Below are 24,882 nucleotides of genomic sequence, written 5' to 3'. Positions count from 1 at the left end.
TAAAAACTTGAGTCTTGATTTTTATTTCTTCATTCCCATATTTATATGATATATAAAATTATATATTTATATTTGGTCTATGAATATGATGTCTATTTACTGAAAATCTGCAATGTAGAATTTTGCCTAAAATACAGTATGCTAATAACATAATCAATATGCTTTGGAAAGTCTCTAATCCACATTCTCATCATCTTCACCTATAAAATCTATTAGATTATTGTTATCTAATACAGATCATATCTGAATGAATAGCTAGCCCTAGTACTTTTCTAAAATGTGTGGCACTTATTCTTTGGTGCTTTACATTGCCCAGTTTTCTTAACTTTCAGACCTACCTTCAATGTCTAAACTTAAATTTTTCTTGCATAGCAATGGGGCATTTCTAGTTGCTTTGTTATATTAGACCATGAATACTTCCCCTTCTTCATCTGTTCTTTTTCTTCCAAGTACCTACAGCCTACAGTCACATCCATCCTTTTTTCACTTCTCCATTGGAAGTTCCATAGCTGATCACACCATGGCTGTGAAAAGAGGGGGTGCTTATCACTGAATTTGCAGAGAATTTAATATGATGTGTATGACAGAGCTGGACAGGGTGCTAGGTAATCTCATCTAAGCTCCCTTTTCCACATGAGGTTGGACCAGTTAGTCTTTCAAGATCCCTTCCAACCTGGGATGTTCTATGATTCTATAATTATAATTAATTATAATTAAGAAATACATTTATGCCTTTATTTTGTATAAGATGCAGACAAGTACCTTCATATGAGAAAGCATGGGTAACACAACAGCTAAAAATTAAGAAGTACTGGAAGAAATCTAGAACCATATAATCTGGGGATGGAATTTCAGTGAAGATAACTTCTTATGGGTTCAGCTATAATAGGAACTTAATGTATTTGACACATCAGGAACTTAATGTGTAGGAACTTAATTTGGTTTGACAATTTTAAACGAACTTGATAATAACTAAACCTGCTTTATCTTGTCAGTGACATGATAGGTTATCTCCTACATACATACTGAATTGCAACCCCTTTAGGGTAAAGGCTATATCATCTGTCTTATCCATAAAAACCTGTGCATAACTTGGTAGTTGTAGGTATAATAGCAATATTAAGGGACATACTACATTGCTAGAAGAATATTGTGTCAGAAAAGGAGGTTTCAAATTCATTTCATACAGGCATAAGGTCTTTCATAGTTTGTCTCAAACAGAAGCTTATAGCAAAATTTCAAGGAACTGCTCATATCTTGAAAATATTCAGTTTTTTTCCTCTTTCTGCACTCTCTTCATTGTGTGAAACCTGCTGTGTTCCTTCATGTGCTTTTATATTTATTATCTGTTGTTTACCTTCCTTATCACCATGTCTTCTGTTACGTTACCATGTGCTCCACTTGTTGTCACTAGAGCAGCTCATCTATAATTCCTTAAAGAAAGTGATGTGGGCTCTCAAGATGCCTTCTTCAGCATTAACTGCCTGCCCCATAGTCTAAAGAACTGAGCCAGATGAGGGTGAAAAATGTTGTTCTGTGTACTTGATTCCCAGTGTCTTGTTGCAGTAGATGTAAAAGAGGGTTTTCACCTCCAAAACTCCTGTTACTAATCTAAAAGGTTTTATAACTGAAGTCTCAGTGATACTTTCTGCAAGTTGGTAGGGTTTTAGATTCTGGTTAGATGTATGTGACTCTTTGTATTTTCATACTAACAATATAACTTCAGAACTATGTTTCATGAGATTTGAGCTGATGAACTGGAAATGCCATATTATCTTCTCAGTTTAGGATATTTTTGGTCATAATGAAATGGAATATAGAAATTAATCCCTTACGCTTGCCTGAGGAAACATAACACCATAGGTCTGTGTTCTGCCACAGGGAATTGAGTTTTAATGTATTTAACATCATAAAAAGTTCAGATTTACCAGATGTCTGAGGTGATAAATATTTTGATTGGAATAATTGATGCCCACTTGAAGGATTTCACTTTTGCATTGAGGTATATCCTCTTACTTATAAAGACAGTCTCTTGATGGTCTCATGGCAATGCACTAACTCATGACAGAAATCTTCAGTTACTAACAATTAACTTAGCTGAGAAAGAGAACATGTTGTCGTATCCTGATATTCTGAAAGCAAAACCAAATTCCAGTCAACATGATTGTTAGTTATTCTTCATTTTATTATGGGTGGATTGTTATAAAAACTGAAGATGGCAAGGTAAGATGATAAAGGAAGATAAAATGGAAAGCTCCTTTAAAAAAAAAAAAAAGATCATACCATTTTGGCATATAATTTAGCCATTTTCTATCTTAAAATAAAAACTGATGGCAAGTTGCTATTCTATGTGAGCTGGCTGCCTCTTACATGAAAGAACTTACCTATCTTCTGTTTTCTAATTCTCAGAAGTAGTTATTTTAAAATGCTTGTTATTTTCATAGTCACTATTGTTTTGAATTTGGAAGGAATGATGCATTGTGTTTTATTAATTACTCTATACAATCTGCTTGAAATGCAACGTATCTTAAAATGTAAAGAGATGCCTAAAAGTACTTCTGCTTTTCCTTCATCTATTTATCTTGGTGAGAGTTCCATGTAAGAAATACCATTCACACTACTATCAGATGCCAGGATCTGTATGCTGTAGGAACAGAAAGTATAGTGTTCAAAGCTTTCAAGTTTATTCTTTTAGCAATCTATAGACAACTCATAATGCAATCTGTTCACAATGATACAAGTTTTCAAAGTTTTGTTCTCAAACTCATACGATAGAAATACTTTTTTAAAATTACATGTTAGGTTCAGGAGTGTATTTTTAAGTAAAGTCATAGGCAAGTATTGGGTGCCTTTATAAATTGTAAAGATATCAAATATGAAAACTTAACTATTTACTTATTCAATAGCTTCTGTAAGCTTCTGGCAAGTTTTTCTTACTAACAACAGAGACAGCGATTTTCTTTTGTCTACAGTGGGTGGTTACCCCAGTTGCATGCCTTCTGATTAATTTGTATTATTGGGTACTGTGCATCAATTCACTTGGAAAGATTCCTCAGTCTGCTTAGTGAAGCTATCTTTCTAGTGAGTCTTGAAAAATATTTGGAAACAGTATACCAAAAAGGAACTAGATAAGTTTGGGGTTTTGGTTTTTTTTTTAATTGTATGAGACAGTAGATATCACTGAAAGCATTTTTAACTTTCCCTTTCTTTTCACATACCTTTGTGGTGGGTTGGCCTTGGCTGGCTGCCAGATGCCCACCCAGCCTCTCTCAGCCTTTCTCCCCTCCTCAGCAGGACAGTTGGAGAAAATAAGATGGAACAGCTCGTGGGTCAAGATAAGCATGGGGAGACCAGTCAGCAATTGCCATCTTGGGCAAAACAGACTTGACTTGGGGAAGATTAATTTATTAGGAATTTCCTCACTCTTCTCTCTCACAGCTGCTCACAGCTTTTTTAATCCTTTCTTAAATACGTTATCACAGAGGCACCACCACCTTGGCTGCTGGGCTCAGCTCTGCCCTGCGGTGGGTCCACTGGAGCCAAACTGCCTGTGTCCAGCACGGGGCTGCACCGGCCTCTCCTCACAGAGGCCACCCTGTAGCCCCCACTGCAGCACCTGGGCACCGACACCTTGAAGAAACCAACTGCACTGAAACACACATAATGATTTTAAATATTGTTCTTGCTGTGACTCAGGGTTGAGGTTCTTCATCTTGCTTGGTTTTGCTCCAATACTTCCAAAATGATTTATTAGCATATTGATAGTTTTTATTAGCATACAGTAATGTTTACCCCTCATAGGAAGACTATGTTCCTTTGGGGGGTGGGTGGGCATAATGAGGTACTTAGTCATTGCGACTGAGCACTTTAAAATTACATAGCTGTACGCACAATTTAATACAGGTGATGGAACATCTCATGTATATGCAAGTATGCAACTTTGCTAAATGAAATAGCTCATCTTACTTAGTCATGGAAAAGGTAAGACTGTCCAAATTTGGGGTTCAAGGACAGTAAAGGCCATATTGGGATAGCCATTATTGGCAGTGTAGTATGTTTGAGTGAGGGTCAATAATTTTAATTAATGTATAATGTCAAAATAAAGTCTACTACTCACAGTTTTAGTCTACCATTAACTCTGAGAATTTTTTTATCTGCAGAATTATTTTATTTGTGACTGTGCAGCCTCTCTCCTGCATTCACCAAACCACTTGTTCTGTAGGCTTTATTTTGCCACAGAAATTATATGTACTGGATAACAGATAAATCTTCCCCATGGCTGAAGAGAGCCAGGAGATCATACACCTCTCCTGAGGCATTCCATGGGGGCTTGAGAAGTGTTATAGCATAACTGAAATTTGAATATGCTTGTTAGATAAAGGATCAGCCTGTCTTACTTTTCCTGATTTCAGGGACATTCCCAGAATACCTGACAGCACACATGCACAGCTGGAGTCCAGTAAGTTTCACTTTTGGGGTAGGAAAATCTTCTCTCTCTTTTATGTAAGCACAAATAGATTGAAAAGTGTCATCTACAGTCAGTATAGGTCTTGTCTCTTTGTTTGTATCTGTCTCAATTTGTCATCTTACTGTATTATCTCTCTACCTTTGTTTAATAATAAACTGTCAAAGTCAGGATATTTTTATTTAGGCTTGTCATTTGGTTAAAAGCTTGGGATATTTTTGATTTAAAAGTAAAGCATAATTCTAACTTATATCCAAGAACCCTAATAATAATTTTTAATTTCCTGTTTTGTTGTTTTGTATTTTAACTGAGCCTTATAAACTAAAAATGGGACTGAAATATTCTTTATTTACAACCTGATAGCTACTTTGAAATCAGTGTACTTCTACTTTATTAGAACTATTCACCACCCTTTTAAATTGGCAAAACCAGTCTTTCATGTGGTGAAAAATAACTTGTTCTTTGGCTTGGATCTGATGAGATGGATTTCTGCCTGGAGTTATTTTTTATCATTGTTTTAGAAACAATGACATGTAACAGAAGCCATGAATAAATGCAGTGTCATAAATTTGATTATAATAATATGAAAACTCCTTCAATAACTTTTCACAGATCAGCCAAGTCTTAAAATAAAATCCATTTTATGTTTTGTGATGTGGAATGTCTTTTGTATTTATAAAAATACTTTACTTTTACTCTATGTTTTATATGTCAAAACTTTTCCTCTGACAGTTTACAGACCTTGCAGATTTGAAATAAAAAGCACAAAAAACATTACATGCATCTTTATGTTTTTGTAAATGTCTAATTAAAAATTAGTCTGATTGTACAAGATAATATGTGCCTTTCAGAAGACTGAATCCCTTTGACCACAGTAAAGTGACTGAAGTTAAAAATAATAACTTTACTGTTTAGGAATTTGGGGCCTTCAACTTTACTGACATAATTACAGTCAGAATTATCTGAATAAACTATTTTTAATTCTATATGCTTCAGTTGACATTTTGTAGCTATAATAAACTTGGAAAGCTTTTGATTGCATCTGAGCACCAAAAGATTGAGTATCATCATTTGGTAATTTTAAATAGATAAAAAGTGCTATTTATCACAACTTTATTGTATGTTTGGTTATATTTGTACAATATTGCTTTAAAGAACACTGTGAAAAATGCATAAGTGCTACTATCTGTAAAATATTTTTATTTTTAATTACAGGTTCTAGTTCATTTGAATCTCAAAAAATGGACCGACCTTCTATTTCAGTGACTTCTCCTATGAGTCCTGGCATGTTAAGGGATGTTCCACAGTTCTTGTCTGGACAACTTTCAGTATGTAAACATTTCATTAATATTAATATTGTACTTATTACAGCACATGAAACTCTCACTGCAGAGTGCAAGCTACCTCTGACATACATTTCTTGTTAAACTAGCTACATTTTTTTGTCAAAACTATATATCTCAATTTAATCAGGGCCATAGTTTAATAAAGATATTCCTTTATATTACTTTTTGCAAAATTTTTATATGTTGAACTTCTAAGCTAGACTGGTAGAGTCAAATTTTCAGAAAGGTCTGATCCTGGCCTCCAGTTATGTTTGTGCTGTTGAGTGTATACACTTTTTCAACTGTAATACATGTACAGTTGGTAGGTTTTATTACCTGTGTGCTTAGACATTAATATTGCTTATTTCTTATGCACTAGCTTTCATATATACCTTTCCCCAGATATTCCTTTTGATTGTTTGCTAATGTTGTATTCTTTGTATCAGCGTTATTCACTTTTGTTCTTCACCCTCATTCAGAACGAAGTTAATTACATGAAATTTTTTTTTTAAAAGGGTAAAGTTTTGTACTAAACTGAAGAACCTGGGTTTTGTATGCCTTTCTGTGTCTTCTACAACTCCAAAGTGTGATTTTTCAAAAGTGCTCAATTGTGGCCTGGTACACACTGAAAAGGAGAGGAAAATGGAATGGAAGCAGTGCAAAACTGGTGTTAAACAAGTTTGAAAATGTCACATTCATATTTCTTCCAAGTTGTTTATGTTAAGATAATGAGTGCGCCATAAAAATATACATAAAATCTAAGCAGACTGTTTATAGGTCTTGCAAAGGTGGTTTATGGTATTGATAGGGGAGAGGAAGGATTATTTTTCTGTCTGTTCAGCAGCCATGTTGGCTCCATTTTGCAGTGCACGAGACATTATTTGTTTTGCTCATCAGACCAGCCATATACAATATATAATAATTAATTTTCTGGAACTGTTGTACTTAACTACTTTGAAAGACTTAATCCTTTGGATAAATGGAAAACTAGAAATCTTGACTGTAGAGTGCAGAACACGTTGCACAAAATACAATGACAAGGGAACACGAACACGAACTGTCAAAATACACAGAGGTTTCTAAAGAGCAATTTAATTTTACAAGACAGCAAAAATGGTTGATAGTGGAAATGGGGGGAAAGAAATCTCTTTTAGCTAAATCTCATAAAAGATTAGGCCATCAAAACGTTTTGTTTCCTAGCTCCCAGGAAGAAATTAAAGATCCAGTTAGCTGCTCAGACATCCAATGCACAGACACTGTGGAATGATGATCCAAATAGGCACCATGCAGAACTGACTTCCTCATTTTCTGTTTCACAAATAAAATCTTCAGGAGTTTAAGATTAGGATTTGTTAGTAAAGTCAATAAGTCCGTTGATTTTGTGGTTTGATAGGATATTGTAGTTTTAGGTGCATAAGAATAATATCAGGAGATTTGGAGGTATATTCTAATTTACTGAGAATAATAGAATTCACAAGGTTTTATATCTCAGAATGGCATATAAATTCAGTGTTTAACTCAAGAAAGCATAATTCTTATTTTTAATTTCGTTTTGCTTGTTCAAGATGTAAATGTCTCTATTAATAAGTTTATAGCATCTCTTTTCATCTAAGGAAACCAAATAATATTAGGAGACATTTAAAAATCTTTCCTACGCTTGTCCTCTTTTTACTCTTTTATGTGCTGTTTGCAGTTATATACAACACTCCCTGCTACACAATATCCTTGTTCCCCTCAGAAAGCAGCTGATAGCTGAGAACACACGGCTCCAGCTGACTGACCCTGAAGTCAGAAATGCTCAGGAACTCTCTAAATTAAAGTCCCACTGTCTCAATGTGGACACCTAACGTTAGTAGAGAGTTTGAAAATTTGGCCACTTATCTTACCTCACCAGCTAAAGATAAGTTGGAAACAGCTGTATTTCATGTTAATCATGCTAATGGCACAACTCAGCTCCTGCTGCTGTTGGCTCAAGGCTTTGGGAGGCTACTACTAAACCTTTTGCTTTGTGAGGAGGGGTGGCTGTCACCGTGTCTGAAGATGTGGATAGATAACAACATAGCACCTGACCGGGCAAATTGAAATGTGTAGATTCAAATATATTTTTAGAAAAAGATGACTTTAAAAGAATTGAAGTATTCTATAGGAACAGGTTTTTTTCAAATCAGTAAATATCTGTAGTTTCTTTTGATCTGATATTTAAAGTTAGTTTTGAAAAATCCCAATTTTTTTAACTTTTCAGATTTGGAGGTTTATGTGTCTTGAAGGTAGTGCAATGAACAGTTTTCCCTTCACTTTTTAAAATTTTGTTTTCTCATTTTACAACTTATAAAGTTGTGAAAGTTGGAAGAGTTAGTGAAAAAAACAACTCTGTAGGTTTGGAGATGTGTTGAAAAATTAGAATGAACTATGAGATTTTCTAGTTTTGGACCTTTAGCAAAGGTTAAAGTATATGGAAAAACTGAATTTTAAAAATCTCCTCAAGTTCCATACAATATTTTAGTTTGAACACTACAAAATAGACAAGCTTCAGTATTTTGGTTTTCCATGTTTTTAAATAGCTCTTTTCTGACAGAACTGTTGATGGAACACTCATTCCCGATAGCAGAATACGACAGAAATAGAAGGAAATACTAAATTCTGAATGTAATTGGGAATGCGTTCTTTATGGTGGGTGCCTAAGCAGGAGAATAACTGCAGAGCCCCAGCAGTAGATGGGGACAAGATGCTGTTCTTTGTGGAATTGGAGGGTCAGTTGACATTCTGGGTGATGGTAGATGAATTCAGATAGGTGTGCTGAATCTGAGGGAATGGATGATAGGCAAGATTTTGGAAGTATTTTCGGTACTTTCAGACAATACCATGTAGTCCTGATGGGCTGTTGTTAGGGCAGCTGCAGTTAATAGGCTGTGAGATACAAGAGTTGTGGGCAGAAGTGGAGATACCTACAGTTCAAGTGAAGGTGTGAAGTATTTTATTAAATACTTGGATATATGCATCCTTATTCAGACAGTGCTACAGATCCCACAAGGGTTTTTATATTAATTTATAATTATAGTGTTTTGGAATGTAGTTCTTTATGTTCAGTGTGGTTTAAGCCAGTTTAGCTGCAGTGATGCCTCTCTGTTTTTCAGGGATGTCTGTCTGTTCAGTCTTCCGTGCTTTCCTCTGTATTGGCATTGTTCTGTTACTTGTTTTCTCCTGCTGAGGTTACAGGGACACTCCAGAGCTGGCTAGTAGAATTTCCCATGAAGCTAACCAACTCACATAGCTAGGAAATCTTTCCATTAATAATTATTCTGCCCAAATTCATATTTTATTGAACAAATTATGTGCAGCTACAATAAACTGTAGTGTTATTATTTGCTAAGGTCTAGAAACAATTTATCCAACAATTTATCTGTGCAGTTTATTTTATGGCATTTTTGATCCACATTGTTCTTTATGGGGGTATCTGACTGTTATTGCAATTATTGTTTTATTATTATTTGCTTTGCCTGGTTTCTGTGGCTTTTCACTGATGTGTTTTTCCTTTAATATAGTTTTGAAAAAGTCAGTATTATTTGTATGTTGGTGTTCTTCACTTCATTACTGCTTTTTGGCTACTTTTTCAATACTGCATGAAAAGTATAACTTTAAATGCTTTGCAATAGTTAGGTTTAGAGACTGATAACATGACTAGAAGACCATGTAAGAGGATACAGGTATAAAATTAAAATATTTTTATTTTTTGTACTGGTGGGATTTCTAAGAGAAAAGGGATTTCACTTATGAAATTAATCTACTTCCTTGTACAGCTGAACCACAGAACCACTCCAATAGATTTTCCATCCATATTCAGTTTATAATCAATAAAAATACATGTTGTAATATCTGTAGCATATCAGAAAGCAGATATTGTACATTGTGAAGGACATAATAAGTCAGCATACTGGGGTGATGAGGTCACCTTTGAGACATGCTTCCCTTCCCACTTTCACCTTTTCCTTTTTCCCTTTCTTTTTTCCCTTTCTACCTCTTCGCAAGCAAATTGCTGTTTATCTAACTTCAAAACCTGTAAAGTTCTAGGTAGTGCACACAATGTGCTTATTGCCCTCCATTTTCCAAGGCAGAATATGGCAGGTGAGGGTCCTTGGTGCATGGTGGGAGATATTTTATGCCTTTTAGGATTGGGATATTCTGGAATATCTGTATTTCTCTTGTAATACGGAGCAGAAGCAAGCTGAAGATCTACTTTTTTTGTACATGAGTAGGTCACATTCTGGCACCCATACATTGGGCTATGCAGTACTGCCTGTGCAGAGTCGGGGGCAGTGTGCAGCTGCTGCACCTCGCAGAGTACAGGAGCACATCAGACAAAACCCGGCATCCAGACTGTCAAATTTCCTTATATATCCTCTTGCTTTGGTGTGAGAACAGATTACTTCACACATTTTATGGAACAGATTTCTCCAGCATCTGTGCATGCCAAGTAAGCAAGGAGGGTGGCAGAACCATCATCACACTGCCTATCTCCATACTTTAGGTACATTTCTTATGGAAGTGAATATTGAGCAGCAGCTTCTTTCCATCACTTTGAAATAGATCAATAATGTCAGGAAGAGTGAGCAGGGAGGTAAAGTAGAGTCAAGTCTGTCAGATTGCTGTGTTTGTTGTGACCTGCTCCCATGCTCCTGTTCCCACTCTCACTGGTCCTCTGACGTATCAACATGTGCTCCTGTTCCTGTCCATTCCCCACCCGTGGTACCCTTTCTGTGCTGCTCCATTAGCTGTTGCTCTAAGCTGAAGATGGAGTTTGTGGCTAGTCCAGGAGCTTAGGAGTGTTGCCTGTAGTGATGTAGTCTTATGTAGCCACTGGAAGCCACAAGACTGTATGTCGTCTCTGAAGTGTTACATCACAAAAATAAGAATTATATATGCAATTATATATGCGTGCAATGCAACTACTAAGTTTGCTAAATACTCTAGATCCCATTTCATGCAAAGGTTTTCTGTATATACTATATGTCATTTCTGTCATGATTGCTAGAGAATTGAAATACATCGATTGTACCCCCCTCCCCGTGTAATGCTAATACCAGATAGCACTAACTTTCTTTTAATTGCTCTTAAGGTATTTAGGAGGGATTTTTATAAAAATGCCTCTTAATGTTGCAGAAAAGAGAAAACCTTTCACTTCACTTGCTTTACTCTAGAAAGCAAAGCTGTCAGTGTGTGAACTGTACTTGTTTCTGTCTCTGAATATGAATCTACAATCTTCCTGAAAGAGACGATCAAGCTGAACTTATGTTTCCTACTCACTTTTAAATCACACTTTGCTGACCTGTTCCTTTTGTTAATGTTATTTCTAAATCTACTGTAAATGTTATCTGTGGACCTGTAAAGTGAAATCCTTGCTCCAGGGGAATCAGCGGCAAAACTCCTGCTGACTTCCCTAAGGCCAGAATTTCCATCACAGGGTTTTGATGTGATTTGGTAACAGATTTGCAGATTTAATTTACGCATTGCGTTAAAATACTTTGTGTTAGATAAATATGTCATTGGTGTAAAGCTGTGTTTAAAGTAATAGTTGTGTGTCTTTGTTTTTACTTTTGGTCTTTTAGTTTCCAGCGTGTTGTCCGTTTTGGTTTTGTTTTATTGCTTTTTCTTTAATTTTGCTTACCAGAGCCAAAGCCTTAGTAGAAGAACAACGCCTTTTGTTCCTAGGGTTCAGGTAAAGACTCCGTCTGCCTGACAGAAACTAAAGTTGTGTTTTTTTCTTTTGTTTGTTATGGAAAATGCATAGTAGGAAAACGTTACATTATAGTCCGTTTTCCCATATTTTTGGTGTGTTGCTTTAAACCATATTAACAAGTTTCATGTCATCTTGTGAGCAGCTTGTAAAATTCTGCATGGGGGTTAAAATATTAAATTAAAATTTAAAGAGACAACTAGTTAGTTTGCTGTTTACCCAATATTAAACTCATACAGGTTTCAGTAGTTATGATGGCTATGCATCCCACATACAAAATGTGTGTACTGTTTAAGCAATAATTTTGTACTTGAGGTGATTATATGAAGATGAATGTCTCTTTAAATCATTCATTACCATTACTTAACACATCCTTTTTTGCATTTTCCGAGTAATAGTAGCACCTTGAGTGGAAGACAGGCAAAAAATTTGTACCTTTTTTAAAGAAACAAATTTCTTGTGTATGAAACTTGGTTCTTGCATTTTAAAAGTACATTGAAATAACCAAACCCTTATTTAAATAAAAAAAATAATTCTCTCATTGTGTCACTGAATTTATTTAGCTTTGGTATTCTGTTTAGGTACAAGTTGTTTGCCTTTTTTCATTAGGAAACTCCTAAGGTATTGTAGATTAACATGAAAGTAGGTTTTACTAATACGTTACAGTGCTTATCTCGCTTTGCTGCATGTTTTTCAGTTTTTTGTAAATAGATTATTATCTGCTTTTCTTACAAAATATCTTCATGGAGATGTTAATCTTTCGTGTGGGAGCTGTATAAATGTTTCTCTGGTTTGATCAATTGCTCAAGAAAAGATGTAAAGGATGATCTAAATGATCAAAATGAGATGACTAATTTCATATTGAAAAAGAAAAAGATCTTTTATATATATTTGTAAAGGAATTCTAAATAAGTCTGCAGGAAATGGTTTGGTTATGACTCATATTTGATAAAGGGCAATTTTTTTCACAATATATTATTTCCTGAAAGTAGTCCTTACAACTGCTTAAATGCAAATTCAAAATAAAATAAGAAAAAACCCGAGATTAAAAAATAATGTCTTGATAGTCTTGTCTTAGGTTAACATACTATAATGTGCTACTGACATAAACTGGCTTTGTATTAAAAATTTAAAATGTCCATTAGCATGACTAAGAAAGTTGGCTTCTGCTCATGGTAATGAAATCAAAGAGGGGTACAAACTCAATCACAAGTTGTTAAGTAGTTCATAAAGGTAAACATTATATATGACATAAGTAGCTTTTAATATTTATTTTCTTTTTAGATATGCATAAAATGAATTAAGAAATTATATGACAATTGATTATTCAATTTAAAAAGGAAATGGCTGCCTGAAACATGCATGTTTCATGAAATATTGTAATGTATAAGTAACATGTAGTAGTTCCTTATTTTAATCACCTTATATAAAATGTAGACATAAAAATTGCCAGTTCTACTTAGACTCATATCCTCTAATGAAAAAAAGATTAGTTTAATGAAATAATTAGGGTTGTCATTTAAGAAAATAATACAAGTTTAATGCTTGATAGAGGATATCCAGTAAGAGGTGAAAGTGTATGAGGCTTATGCTCTCACCTCTGGTTGGATTATTTTTGATGTTGTCGGTAAGAGTTGTCTTCAGGCCCAATTTTGTTTCTGCACAATGTGCAGTCATTGTGGACCTCTAACAGTTTTTTTGCTGAGCTCAATACCAGTCAAAGCTAAACACAATGTTTGTGACAAGAGTTCCTGAGGAACTCAAACTTACGACCTTGGCAACATCTTTACAACTAGACTGAAAGAAAAAGTCCCCCATCTGCTCACTTTTGGTAGGGATGGTAGATAGTTTAAAATGGATTAATTTAAGATACGTTTACAATGCAGGCTGCAGAGAAGAACAGAAATTCCCCAGTGATCTTTAAACAAGGGTATTAGAAGCAATCCAGCAGCAGCACAGAACTCTGGTTACTTTTTGGCATGAGAAATTAGCTAACTCAGAGCCCTGAGCTGTGGTTTATGGTTGCCAGGAAGTATACATTACATTGTGGGCTGTTGTGTAGCTGTGTCTGTAGAATTCCCTGCAAGCATGAGGATCTCCAAACATTTCTGTTTATACCTGTTTGTCTCATTGCTCTCAACAGGAAACTCACATCTTTGTTCTTGCTTGCATCTTCTTTTCTTGTTAGTCTCAAACTGATCCTGGTGATAAATGTCCCAGGTCTGGCACAGTTCCTCTTCCACACTTCTGTCCATGTCATTCCATTCATTTTCTAGCTCTTGTATCACTGGATGGTTTAAAACTTATCATTATTATTTTACTGGGGCAAAACCCACTCAATTTCCTTTTTTCCCTACTATGCACCCTTCTCCTGAACTTTTACTAGTTCCACAGTACTTGGAAAAGTGCATATTTATTTCCTGAACGTTTAGATTCATGCTTTGCAATATCTTTGTAGGGAATGATCTGTTCTTAAATTTGTGTTTTCCATGCAGTATCTCCTGTTTACTTTGTGGAGCCTCCTTTTGAGCCAGAGTTGCCATGAAACCACTGGGGGTTTTCTAACTTCAGAGGCTTCTGACATCCTTTTTGCTTTAATACAGAACTTCAGTGTATTTGATCATATATAAAAATATATGTGTGCACCTATTTGGTATTTTTGAAATCAAGATGAAGCCACTAAAAAAATAAAATTTTAAAAGAAATCTAGATTAGGGCAGCCAAAATACCTCCATAATTTTCTTGTCTTCATATCATAGAAGCTCTACAATTTGACAGCCTTTTCTTGTATTTTTTCCAGCATATCAGACAGCAACTGAAGCAGACAGCCATAATAGTTTGGTTCACCAACCCTCAGTAGTCAGGATTTGTTAGAAGTATGTTTACCAACATCCAAAGCGCACCTCAGCTATGCTGAAGACTTTACCACTTCAGGGCAGTTTCTGCATCTACATAAGCTTAAGTCCAAATAAAATGGTTGCTGTAAGCATTTTTTAAAATAAACTGTGGGTTTTATGGGTTTTTTTTTTGTTGTTTTATTTTTGGCAACAACAGATCCTGCTGGTGTACCTCTTGTTTCAGAATAATGGAAGAAAGAAAAGTGTTATCTCAGTTTCAAAATATTACACTAATAAACAGCTATGTAGGTTACATGAAAAATTATAATGAACAACAAAAGAACAAAAATGCCTGGCCAGCTGTCTCTCAAACCCAGTGATGTCTGCGTAGGCTGTGGTGGTAGAAATCAAGCTGCAGGGCAGGCGGTCTCTCCCAGTAGCACAGGTTTTATCTCTTTTCCATGAGATTTGTGAAGCAACCCTTATATAACAAATAAAGAAATAAAGTGTAGCATAGAATTAAAAACTTCAAATAGTCTCTGTTTTTAAATCTAGAGTTATAACTTAAGATATTGTGTGCCTGTATGTGCTGTACACAAAACCACATTAGAATTAAGCAAACAGTCAAGCATTCATGAGATAGGAATATAAGAAGTGGCAATAATAATATTATCTACATTTTCTTAACTGATTTTCCTTATGCATATGTATTAGAGCATGAGTCCTAATTACATGATTACTTCTTTTCTAGAACTGTGACCTCAGTCAGTGCTCTGAATAAAATTTCTAGTTAAGATGAAATCTAAAAGAAAATGGATGAAATCTAGTAAACTGAATGTACGTGCTTAATTTACATAACTTATGCTAGCTTCAGGTAAGTCTGAGGTGCCTTGGAGAAGAGCGTAGACTTGTACATTTGAAGGAAAAACTAAGTACCTCAGTATCTGCTGTGGGTGATCCAGGCCAAATAAAGGACACCTATCTCCACTGACTCTTTTTGAAACTTAGACTACTCCAGAGGGTGAGTTGATTCTCCAGAGGGAGGTGTTGTCTTCTGAGGCTACAGAGGACCAAACAGGAGTATTAGGTACCTGCATCCTCACTTCTTAGAATGCAACACCAGCTGTCAGCTTTTCTATACTGTTCTATGTGTAGGAAACTCATTCAAGAAACAGATATCTATGGTTTAAGCCCTGTTTAGACTCAAGAGATTGAGCATGTCTCTCAGAAAAGTGCCTTTACCATCGAACTACTGCACACCCTTTTCTTCTCTGGAGTGTGAAGTTTCATCTGAAACTTAGATACTGTGTGGCTGGGAATATAAGTGTATGGTGATAGCAAAGAAAGCTTAATTTTAGTGTAGCAGATCCCAGACCTGTTACCCAGAATATATATTGATCTTGTATTAGACCAGTATCAGTTAAAAACCAGAAAGGATCCTACAAAGCTGAGACCAGCCCCTCGTCTCTGCTTCCCCCGATGACAGCCTTCATCCCCTGACTGCAGAAGAGTTCTTGTTTCTTGCACTCTGCATGGCAGGTATTCTTGCCTGGAAGCCTGTCTCAAGGAGTGCAGCAGATGCACCACTCTATGGATGATAGACCATCTCACAGTTTCAGCATGCACCGAGTTTAGATGCCTGTTTGCCTGAATGTAGGTTACAATGGAAGTTTAGTCAAGAATTAGATGCATATCTGCCTAGGGAAGGAACCTGGGGAGGGAAAGTAGTGTAACCATTTGTGTGGCAAATAAGTTTCCAGGACTTCAACAGTAAGTGGAAAGATCTTTAGAATGTTTTCAGGTTGGATCTTTCTAAGTGAATTTTTGGTGCTTACATCCTAAATTATCTAGGTCAACAAAGTCTTATTCAAGAGGGTTCTTTCAGGCGTTAACATCCACATTATCATCAGCCAGGGTGGTTTTCCTGTGATGTATTTTATGCGTTGTAATTTTAGCCTTCCCTTTCCATCATTTAGACCAGTATTGCATTGTCACAGTTTCTTAGGTGTTCTAAGCTTTTAAAAGTGCCATTCCTGCATGTGTTAAAAACTGCTGAAGGAGGGGTTTGTAGATTCCGCTCTGTTAGCTGCTTAAGTCTTTCAGTGCTGAGCATCACGCCTCTACCTTCTTGTGGGACTTTCACCCTGTGGATTGAACAATTAAATGTTCTGCACTTTTTGGTGTTAGGAATCTTTTCTGCATAGTACTCAACAAAGCTATAAAAGAAAAAAATCATTTCATCATCAGCTTTTCTGTTATACATGTGCTATCCATGTTTATTTCACAACACAAAATGCATATAATATTCTATCAGGTGTGGTAGGCTCGCCCTGCATTTATTGGTTGAGAATTGAGAAATTATGGTTAGAGCCTGAGAAAACCAGCTTCTATCCGGGCATAATACACTCCTGAGACTTCAACTCCAACTCTTAGCACTACAAATCAGGCTCCAGGGTCTCATGCCAGGCTCTCAGACAATGAAGAACATGCAATTTGTAAATACCTTTTGAAATGTTTTAAGGGATCCACCCCTCAATACACAAGAGCTCTGGGAAAGAGGAAGGGGTGGAATCTAGTCCTGTTGGACTGCACCTGGCTGTCTTTAATGGCTGTTCTTTCTCTCCTTGTGAATAGAAGAGACAAGGTTCTTGTAGGAAAACACCACGACATCCGAATATTATCTGAATATACTTATGCACAGAAGAGCCAGAATTAGATCAAACTATTCCCAGACTCATGTTCAGTATCCCAGCCTAACTCCTTGTTTCTCATTTTCTTTTCCAGTTTCCTGCCTGACTTCTTGTGAGATTTTCTTTCATTCCAGTCTCTCTGTGCAATATATTTTGTGCCAGTTACATAATGGCTGGCTCTTTTTTCACCTCATTTCATTTCTCTCATTTAGTCAGGTTTTGCTGCCCTGTACTTATATGGTCCCTGACATTAGTGGCTCCATTCTTCCTGTGTTTCACCAAGAAACATCCTGTATCCTTTACTTTCCCAGTAATTCTAAAGCAGTTTCTGATTCACCCCTTCTTCCTTCTTCTAACCCCACGAGAATGCAGTCCTATTCTCCTCCCCTCCATGGGGTTCTTTGTCTATTCTCTCACTCCCAGTTTCTTCCTTTCTTCTCTTTGCATCCAAGTCAAATGAATTCTTGGGTTACAAGTGCCTGTGCTGCATACTAGAGTGCTAGCAGTGTGAAGACAGGAAGCAGAGGACTTTCTGGTCATAAGTCTGCCTCCTGACCTTTCCTGTAACAAGGCAAATTACAGGGAATTACAGGGGAAAATATGCCCATTATGTACAAGTTTTTCAAAATCACAGAGCATCAAGAGAAAAGTAGGAGATATAAGTCAATGCAAATTTCAAGTTCCTGTTCCAAAACTCAGGTGTTAGAGCATGTCAAAGAAATGGCGTCTGGTGATTTAACTTTCTGCTCAGAGCCATTCTCCAAACATTTTGGCTAAAGTTTTCCTGAAAAAGTCCAGTCTGAAACAAATATAATAAAGAAAAATTTAGTTAGAATATGAATGCATAATTCTGGTTATATTTTTGGCACCCATGTCTGGATTATTTCACCTTCACTCAATCACAGTTTGTGATAATGTCTGGATCACAAATACATTGCATTCTGCTTAAGCAAGGATAATTTTTCCACAAAAGCAGATGAAGATTGTCTTCAGTGCTACTGCCCCTGGGGTGTGGGACTAGCCAAGTCTGTCCTTTGCTCAAGGACTCCCAAGGAAGCCTGTGGGTGGATACATTTAGTGTCAGAGAACGTATAAGGTAACTTGTACTTCAGAGGTCATTAAAGCTTTGGTTTGGGCTCATACAGTTGGTGAAAAGCTTTCTACTTTTGATCTGTAGCTGGGTAAAGATACCTATACTCCAGATAATTCTCAGTTTAGAAAAAATACTGACAAAGACCCTTGCTCTGCAGGAATGTAGGAACAACATCTAGAACTCTCTTGAATCTAATGTAATAAGGATAATTTCTCTCACACAATTTTCTGATTTAGTAGCCACAGAACCCTTTAACTGTTAGTACCAGAAACCTGTAAAGTACGAAGTAGGGCTAACGGCATGACAATAGGCGACAGGTATCCTCCCCTTTTTAATATCCATTCAAACACTGCTGGTTGGTGGCCACAGGAGTTGTAGGATCTAAAGTAATGGAGAAGGAAGAAGTACGCTGCCACCATTGATTGAGTTGGTGTATCTTAGTGTAGTCTCACTGAAGTATTAGGAATGGCAGAAAGCTAGATCAGCCTCTTGTTAGTGGGTGAAAAGTCTGGAAAACTGGATCAAGAGCTTTCTTTAAGTGACTGAAATGCTGAAGATGAGGAGCTGTGACAGCAGTTGGAGACCCTGTCTCTGAAATTATGTGAGATAGGCTCCACAGAAAGTGCACCTTGCCCTGGTTATGTTTACCTTACCTAGGGTATATTCATGTCTAAAGGTGCACTGTTTGATTAGGTGTGGAGCTGAGCATTATCCTCTTTGATTCCCTTAAGTTCAGGCAGGGTCAATGTTTCCTTTAAATGTCCTAGTTTGTCCTCTGTCTCGGGCAAACTCCCCATGAAGAGAGCCTGCTCTGTCAGCTGTAGTTAATGATACTGCAGTGGTACCACCATGACTCCCTGGCTATTTGGAAAGCTTTGTTTTGTCGTAACTGCACCATTTCCCCACTTCCACAGTGAGTGCTCTTAAGTAGATCTATCCTCTCCTTGAATAAGTTACTTGCAGCTATAGCATTCAAACTAAAATAGCTAAATAGCAGCTTCTAATGACTGTAGTAAAAAAGGACTAAGTCTAAGACTGATCAATAATAATTTCTACAGATGAGTAATAGCAGGTTTTGCCTTGTTGTTGCTGAGTTGGACTGTGAAGAGAGTTGGACTACTGAGCCTTCCTCTCTTACAATTTCTGGAGGGCTTAGATGTTTTCAGTATGAGTCTCTGCATCTTGAAAAACATTTAGAGATTTGAAATATTTATGGTCTTATCCCATAGTCTTTCCAGCACAACAGGACATGAAAAATTCATTCATTCATTGTGCATAAACTCCTTAGAAATGTATATATATATGGATACCATATATCAGTAATGCAAGTAATACAATATCAATGCCAAGAGAAAATAATCCTAACCAGAGCACCATATGAAAAACAATTAGTATGAAATAATGTACTTATTGTACAAGGTTTTTAAAAAAGAGTAACTCCTGGTACATGCTGAAGCTATTATAGTACTAATTTATCTCTATGCCTTGTTATAAATACAAAGTAGAATATGACATGTTCTGTTTAAGTAACCAATATAAATAGAAGCTTATGAGCAAAATTAATTTTAAGGATTAATATGCTACTTTGTTGTAGAAATGAGTTCACTAATTAATGTTTTCTCATTACAGATAAAACTGTGGTATGACAAGGTTGGCCATCAGTTAATAGTGACAATTTTGGGAGCAAAGGATCTTCCTTCAAGGGAAGATGGGAGGCCAAGGAATCCTTATGTTAAAATTTACTTTCTTCCAGACAGAAGGTAGGGTGAATACAAAGACAAGGAACATTTGAGTAAGAATTATTCTGATACTCAGATAGCATGCACAGCTGAGTTTAGTGGTTATAAATACATACATACAGAAAAATCTTACGGTTTGGAATTTCTTTATTGAAAAAGTTATGTAACAGCAATGTGTCCGAATGCTTAACACAAACTCACTTGCACTGTTTATTTTATTAAATACCAAATCGAAAAGGAAGGGTAAGCATACACCATTGCACAGGGGTCTGTTATTTGCAGAGCATGTTGTTAGTGTTTTATAATGACCTTATTTCCTATGACAGTTATTCCTGTCTAGTCCAAAGAAAATGCTACAAAGTTAGGTTCACAGATTTCTGGTCTGATAGTCCAGCAGTTTGGTTTGCTGCACATTCACACAGCAAAGAAGGAACAGGTTTGGCATCTGAAACCCATAGATTTCATATCACTGTATAAAAGAGTTAAGGCTGAAGGGGACTCAGTTGAGATTTCCCAGACGTACTTTGAAAACTTCCCCTAAAGCACAGGACTGCTATTAAACTGGACTGGCATTATATATCCATTTAGGGAAAATTAAATGGTGGTTGTGACCCTTATTCTTCAATAGGTCTTTCATTTTTTAGTCTATGATTTTCTGCCATTTCAACTTAGGTAGTGGGAAGAACAGCAAAGGAGATAATATGTTCCCCAGTTTATCTTTTTTATTGGTATTTCATTAGATTGCGTTAGTAGGCGGACATGTTTAGCTTTATTTTGTAGTCTATCAGCCAAACAATTCAAAGATTTAACCTGACTCACTATATAAAAGATTGACCAGTGGATTGCTAAATCTGTAGAATAAGATGTTACTTTACAGTTTATATTTCTACATCTTTTGCTTTTTCTAGTAGCTAAAGTGGGAAGTTCTTAACTATCTCCAGTACCATTTGACTTCAGCAGGAATTCTAGCTATTCACAAATTTGGAAGACTCTGCTTTTTCAGTTTCATTATATACCATATATTGACAAGAAAATTTTCTGTGACCACATAATTTGCTGTATCATTGATGAAAAATAGTTTTTGGATGGATTGTCTTGAGCTCTCCAATATTTGAACTGCTAGACTAGATTCTTAGTTTATTCAAATTGCTGTAGTGTGTTTGGAGATACTGAAGCTGTGATAAATTGGGAATCAGGTCTGCTTAAAATATCTGCTTTTTCAAGATAAATAAAGCTACCAAAAATTCCTGTGTTCAGAATGCTTCACAATGTAAGTTGTAATAACTAAAAATAGATAGAAGAAAAATATTTAATTTAGTATTTTCAAGTATACAGGTACAAAAATTTACATAACATTAGATTTTATTACACTACACTGTTGTTTCCTGTTTATGTGAAGTATTTAGAACTTTTTCTTTAATTATTGTATGTGTTTTCTATCACATATAAGGATCAGCAATTTGTCTTACTGAATTGCATTTTTTTTTTTCTGACATGCAGATTCATTTTCCTTTCCTTAGAGGTAAAAGCTAAGTAAGCAACAATATATTTATTGCGTAGTAGAAGAAAACATGCTAGAGGTAAAATACATTTAAATAAGTCAAGCGTTTAATTAGATGAAGATGAACTCTTTTTGATTAAACAAATTTCAGTGGAAAAGCTTGTCCAATGTAACTTATTTCAGTTCTCAAGGGTAAACAAATCTTTATTATAATATAAATAATTACATTATTTGTTTTAACAATGTGTCTAAAAATATTATTTCTTAGTTAATATTTTGATCCAGCTTCTAAGTAACAGTTCAGAAATACGATAACTATATTACAGTTGGAAGTATTAGCAAATGGATATTATCTGCATTGCCATATTAAAAAATCCAGATAAATTAGTACCACAGCTGCATTATGCAGCAATCAGCAGGTTTAAAATTAAGCATTGTTATGAGAACTCTTGGCAGTATTCTCAGTAGAAGCAGCGTGGGTGCTCTCCAGCAAAACTTGTTTCCATCAGAAAATATTAATTCTTTCAAGCAGAAATATTCTGCAAAACGCACTGCTTTCAACAACACCCTGGAGCCAGAGCCATGAGTTCCATAGTAGCTTTGCACGGAGACCCCACTAGGCTCTGAAACATGAGGCCAACCTTCAACCTGGGTGGTTCCTTGGGGTGACCCAAAAGATTTTGGGAGCTATTCTCAAAACAGCTTTTTTTGAGAACACTGTTCCTTCAGGTGTTGATAGAAAAAGACATGTAACTCATTGTCAGGGCTTCTGGTTTCCCAGCTGTGGAGCCCTTAGGAAAACCCTGCAAAGGAGGCCCCACACCACCTGCACCTCCCTGACCTTCATGTGGGCCAGCCGCTCTCTCCTGCTCTGCAGTTTAAGAGCAGCCACTGGAGGACTGGAAGCTTGAGTGAACCAGCTGGCTTGTTCATCTGAAATGCAGAGTTTTCCATGCCCAATGTTGTCTGCATACATGTTCTACTGTCAGACTTTGCCTCTTGGAAATCCTATTCACAGAAGCATATTTTGCTTTAAAAAAATGCTATTTCCAAAACAATATGAAAATATTTCTGTTTTTCAGGGAATTTCTTAAAATGGGAATTGGCACATGAACTGGAAATCACCTAACTTTATTTTTTATATGAAGTTATGAATTATCTTCAATATATGCACTGAGTTTTATTTTATCATAAAGGACTAATCCTGATGTAGATTATAGTGCCCACAATACTACAAAATGTACTGCTGATTTAAGAGTTCCTACTTACCATGATATACTTCTTACAGTATAATGGTCTTTTGAACATTTTTAATATTTAATTGTTTTTTGCAGTGATAAAAATAAAAGAAGAACAAAAACAGTAAAGAAAACATTGGAGCCTAAGTGGAATCAGACATTCATTTATTCTCCAGTTCATCGGAGAGAGTTTAGAGAACGAATGTTAGAAATTACTCTTTGGGACCAAGCACGAGTTCGAGAGGAAGAAAGTGAATTTTTAGGAGAGGTATACAATTATTGGTAGTTATAATAGAAATACAGTTGCTTACATATTTATGTCTAGATACAGTATATTTGAAAAAAATTATTAAATGTAGCAAAGCAAAACTTTTTAAAATTGTTGTATTTGTCCTTATTTCACTTAGTAATAAACAAATAGTGATCTTGCACGTAGTACTTATATGAGATTCTTTCTGTGTTCTGATTTAGTAACATTGTGGACATGGTTTCTCAATTTCTTTTAGAATTGTTCATTAAAATCCGTACTATCCATAGTTGTATTTTACAAAAGTGTTGGAATGTTGCTGACTAACTTGCTACAAGATATTTGAATGCTGTAAAGGTTGTCATAAGGTAATAAAGGTTCTGTGAAAAGTTTTTGTATATTTAGTGTTGTAAAAGACACAGGAACTCCTTTCCTATTAAATGCAAGATTTTTATAAAACTTCAAAGACCTTAACAATAAGAGAATAATAGAATAACATTTATGAACATACCTATTTTGAAATATTCTGTTATGTAATGCTTTCCTACTTTTAACCATTTTTTCTTTTTTAGATTCTTATTGAGTTAGAGACAGCATTACTAGACGATGAACCTCACTGGTACAAACTTCAAACACATGATGTCTCGTCATTGCCACTTCCCCATCCCTCACCATATTTGCCACGCAGACAGCTCCATGGCGAGAGTCCCACACGGAGGTTACAAAGTAGGTTGTTACTTTACACACCGCGTATAGTTCATTGCAATGAATGTGTAAAGTATATTAAATTCTTGTAGATGGGAAGCTGACAGAATTTATGTCTTCATTTGTAGCTGTTATGAATTAGGTCATTTTTGATTACTGATGACAGTCTGATGTGCTATAAGTGGTAATACTGAACACTGTGCAATACACCATTTTTTTCTTATGAGACTACCTAGTCGAGATCCTGAGCTTGAGGAAATTATCTTGGTCTTTTGCAATGTGCTGTTTTTATCTTGAAATCCTATCTTCTATAGTATGTTTATCATTTCATTGTTTAACCAAAAGCGAATGTGCAGTACCTTTCTCTTTAGCTCATACTTCTTAAAAAGAAAGTGAACTGTATATAACATCATATGTAGCTAAATTAATACAGTGGTCTGTTGCCTTGATTTGATGGTACTTTATGCAGTTACATTCACAAATGGAATTTCTCTTAAAAGTATGTTTTGTAGAGTTTCATATACTTGATCCACAGCAGTCTGATGGTATCAGCAGATATTTTGAAAATAGAATATATACAATATGCTAATAAAAATAGATACATAAGAATAGGACAGTAAAGGGTGAAAATCTGTTCCCTTAATACTTCATTGTTTCTCTAATTTAACTGCTCAGTACTGTCAGTGATTTAAAGCTATCCTTCACTGAATTAATTTTATAAAATACCAGTTCACATTGATGTAAAAAACTCAAAAAACCCCCCTAACAAACCAAAAAGTATTTCTAAGAATTCTTTGGGGGTTTTTTGAGTCATTTTATGTGAGTATGTGTGCATTTATTACACAAAAACTCACAGAAACATGTGTGTCTAGCCACGAAACTAGCTTGGATATTTCATATGATCTATGTGGATTCTCTATTAAATAATTAATCCCCTGTATAAAAGTATTTCAAGTAGTTGACAGTATATGTGTCTGTGCACTGGATGGTGAGAAGGATTAAAATGCTCCATATCATAATATTCTGACATAGATACATTAACAGAGAGTTATAGTGCATAGCCTTCAAGCTGTAAGATTGTACTTAACCCCAAAAGGAGAAAAGAAATGATAGTTAACAGGTAGGGAGTTCTGTTTCAATTCAGTCCTCTTCAGTCTTCTCAAGTACCATGACTGTTGTTTAAGTAAAGTTTTAAAATTATTTTTCTTTTATATTTTCTGCCATCTTGTAACACATTTTAGAAAGCTAAATCTTCCATGTAAAATTGCTTTCACAGACCAGCTGGATATTTCAGTATCTGTTTTTGTGTAA

General features: G+C 35.6%; 1 protein-coding gene across 1 annotated transcript in view; it reads left to right on the top strand.

Moving 5' to 3' along the window:
* Positions 1 to 24,882, top strand: part of RIMS2 (regulating synaptic membrane exocytosis 2) — a 339,727-nt gene that overhangs the window by 114,984 nt on the left and 199,861 nt on the right. The window contains exons 7-11 of the mRNA XM_064442256.1: positions 4,413 to 4,459; positions 5,681 to 5,793; positions 19,771 to 19,901; positions 22,716 to 22,887; positions 23,439 to 23,592. Coding sequence (XP_064298326.1) covers positions 4,413 to 4,459; positions 5,681 to 5,793; positions 19,771 to 19,901; positions 22,716 to 22,887; positions 23,439 to 23,592 — 617 coding nt within the window. The remainder of the gene's footprint in view (positions 1 to 4,412; positions 4,460 to 5,680; positions 5,794 to 19,770; positions 19,902 to 22,715; positions 22,888 to 23,438; positions 23,593 to 24,882) is intronic.

This window comes from Phalacrocorax carbo, chromosome 2, assembly GCF_963921805.1.
Source record: "Phalacrocorax carbo chromosome 2, bPhaCar2.1, whole genome shotgun sequence".
Classification (NCBI taxonomy): domain Eukaryota; kingdom Metazoa; phylum Chordata; class Aves; order Suliformes; family Phalacrocoracidae; genus Phalacrocorax; species Phalacrocorax carbo.
Note: the sequence above shows the minus strand (reverse complement) of the source record. Positions and strands in the feature narration are given on the sequence as shown.